The 3433-nt window shown below is 46.1% G+C and overlaps 1 protein-coding gene across 1 annotated transcript in view; it reads left to right on the forward strand.

The window, feature by feature from the left end:
• The window catches only part of slc41a1 (solute carrier family 41 member 1), a 20474-nt gene extending 17473 nt beyond the window's left edge, over window positions 1-3001 (forward strand). Inside the window, exons 9-11 of the mRNA XM_030350680.1 lie at window positions 208-342; window positions 1109-1257; window positions 2529-3001. Coding sequence (XP_030206540.1) covers window positions 208-342; window positions 1109-1257; window positions 2529-2714 — 470 coding nt within the window. The 3' untranslated portion in view covers window positions 2715-3001. The remainder of the gene's footprint in view (window positions 1-207; window positions 343-1108; window positions 1258-2528) is intronic.
• Window positions 3002-3433: the final 432 nt, after the last annotated feature.

The following is a 3433-nucleotide window of genomic DNA, read 5'->3' on the forward strand; positions in this document are numbered from 1 at the left end:
TGTGTGTGTGTGTGTGTGTGTGTGTGTCTGTGTGTCTGTGTGTGTGTGTCTGTGTGGAAAGATGGGCGGAACTCATTGATGTTAACTTTGACCAAGCAAACTGTCGTCCTAAACTTTCTGTTTTCCTTCTTTCAAATCAAAGTGCAAGAGGTCATGACACGACTGGCTGTATTGATGTAAATATGTCTGATCCTTCTCTGCTGCCAGGCGTTGGCGGGAACCTGGTGGCGGTACAGGCCAGCAGGATCTCCACCTACCTGCACATGAATGGCCTTCCCTTAGGGGACCCCAACTACCCCCCCAGGAAGTGCCCCACACCCTGCATCTCATTCTTCGGTTCCTGTAAGTCATTTGTCCGGACTGCTGGAATATTCCATTGTTTTTGCATTTTCACACCACAGTTGATCTGAGGGAATTGAATTGCATCATCAATTCGACACGGGTAATCTGCGTGCTATTTCGGGGCCTGTATGCGTTGGTTTGCAGCTCATTTTAAAATTGGTCCCAAGCCATTTGTTATTTAACTGGCAGTAACAAACTTAATTGGCCACCGTGGCAGACATTAAAAACAGCAAAATATGGGTTGTGTTACTTGAACAAAGGGCATACACGTAAACATTGCTGGCAGGAATAGTGCTGCGTCCCAAAAGGCCTCTGCAACACATGCTGGATAAACATGCCCCAGCCGGAGAAGAGCTGATCACAACCAACAAGGCAATGCAGCATTTAATACAAAATAGACATTGTTATGAAACATAGAACGTGTACTTTGAAAAGCAGACAAAACGATCCATGATAAAGGGGTCGCCTTAGCTCAGGAGGTAGAGTAGGTTTATTTGTAACTGAAAGGTTGCTAGTTTGATCCACAGCTCTTCCTAGCTCCTGTCCCTGAGCAAGGCACTTACAGCTAAGTGCTCCTGATGAGCTGGCATGGTCTCCCTGCATGTTTGACTCCGCCGTCTGCCTGTGTGTGAATGTGTGTAATAACCGTTGTAAGTCGCTTGGATAAAAGCATCTGCTTGATTCCCTAAATGTAAATAAGAAGGGGCTGCATTCCAATAAAAAACTAATTTTGACACTTCTCCGTCTCCGTTCGTCCTCCGTTCAGCGCTGAACGCGCGCTCCGCCCGCGTTCTCTTCATGCTGGTGGCGCCCGGCCACCTCGTCTTCCTCTACACCATCAACTCCATGCGAGGCGGACACACCACCCTGACGTCCATCTTCGTTGCCTTCTACCTGGGCGCCGCCCTTCTGCAGGTACGTTTCTGTGGGTCCAGTGAAAGAAGGAAAACAAACTACGTCCAAACACCAGCAGTTTAATGAGAAGTTCATCTTGTTTGTATTCACTTTTGAGTTTGAGGCCCCCCCACAGCCACAGTGTTCTCTCTGTGGCGAAATCCTTATAAATGATCAAATGAAGAAAGCCCATCAACAGTGGCATCAGAGCACCTCACATGCAGGGATTCTTGATAAAACAGATTATTTTTTTAATCTGAAGCTGTTTTAGGAAAGAGGGGGGCGTGTAATCCCCCTGGTTACGATGCACGCAAACTTTGTGCTACTTTTTTAGTACACTTTGGGTTCAATGGCTGGGATGAGGAACCCATTCAGTGTGAATGAAAGCAGCAGCAAGCCTGCAAACCTCCTGCAAAAATGCAGCAAAATCTCTCATAGTGGAATATTTAGATACCCGCGCTAGAAAATCATGCATTGGATGAACTTTTGCCCTTCGGATCTACTTATATGTTTGAAGTGACCTTCTCAGCTTTGACTCACATAAAACCAAGCAGAAGAGCAGAATGTGGGGAACTGCCTGGTAACAGTATACACACTACCCCCAGAACTATCAAAGCTTATGGGGCCACTCATGAACTCAAGTTACTAAGTAAAGGAGTTGAAACTGGACTGGGTGAGTCGCAATATGAAATGTATGAAATATGAAAAAATAAGTGCAATCTCATAAGAATTCAATAAATGTCAATTCAGAAGAATCATCAATACGCATGCATGTGGCCTGTCAGAACGTGTCAAGGGGCCAACGCCAGACAGAAGCGGTTGGGAACCACTGCTCTAGAGGGCAGCAGACTGATGCAGAAGGGCGGGTATTTAAAAGAGCACACCGGTAAAACATATAAAACGTATCCTAAACCGTTGTTTAAACAGGGAAGGTCAGTTGAGTCCTCCAACAGACAAAAAGGTAACATGAGAACCAACAGATATGTAGGCCTACAGATAGTGCCAAAAAGTAAAATAAGTACATATATTAGAAAAAAGTCCCAAATTAAATCAAAATGAAGAATGAAAACACTTTTGCATGCATTGTTAATGGTTTCATATTTGTCTCCATGACGGACCCTTGACCTGGGAGTTCTGTGTTGTCCTCATGGAGGCGGCGTTTGTTTTGATGGAGGGGGGACTTGTTTTGATGGTGGCGGGGTTTGTTTTGATGGAGGCGGGGTTTGTTTTGATGGAGGCGGGGTTTGTTTTGATGGAGGCGGGTTTTAAAGCACTTCCTCCCGCCGCCCCAGGTGCTGATCCTGCTGTACCTGGCCGACTGGATGGTGCACTGGATGTGGGGGCGGGGCATGGACCCGGACAACTTCTCCATCCCCTACCTGACGGCCCTGGGAGACCTGCTGGGCACGGGCTTCCTGGCACTCTGCTTCCACGTGCTTTGGCTCATCGGGGACCGAGACACGGACGTGGGTGACTGAACCACGACCGTCGCCATGGCAACGCGCTCATGTTAGCCATCAGGCATTGACCCAAAACAACATTCAGACCGGCGACACACACACACACACACACACACACACACACACACACACTCGTGAGCACACAGGCTTATGTGCAAAGCACACAAATACATATCAGTACAATTGATACCCCGATATCAGAATATACACACTTATCAAAAAATTCACACGTAGACAGTCAGAAACACACACACACACACAGACACACACACACACACACACACACACACACACACACACACACACACACACACACACACACACACACACACACACACACACACAGACAAGCACATCCAAACAACCACCCAAGCTTGCATAGTGACAGACCCTTCCCGATCAGCCTGAAACATGATGTGGAGAGCACATACGTAAGGGCTGACCTCAACCAAGCTTCTCATCTCAGCAGAATCTTTAGCAATGGACGTCATCTTGAGAAATCATTCCTACTTCTCAATGTGTGAAGGAAAATACAACATATACATATATATATATATATATATATATATATATATATATATATACTTATACCACGGTCTGGGGGAATGCTCGATTCTGATTGGCTGCAGGGTGTGCATTAACTCCTGATATACGGACACATGCTAAGTAGTTCCAGTCAAATTGTCTGTTCAGCCTCCTAACGAGAGCTGGTAAATTGTAAAAAATTAATTAAACTG

The sequence above is a fragment of the Gadus morhua genome, chromosome 1 (assembly GCF_902167405.1).
Source record: "Gadus morhua chromosome 1, gadMor3.0, whole genome shotgun sequence".
NCBI lineage: Eukaryota > Metazoa > Chordata > Actinopteri > Gadiformes > Gadidae > Gadus > Gadus morhua.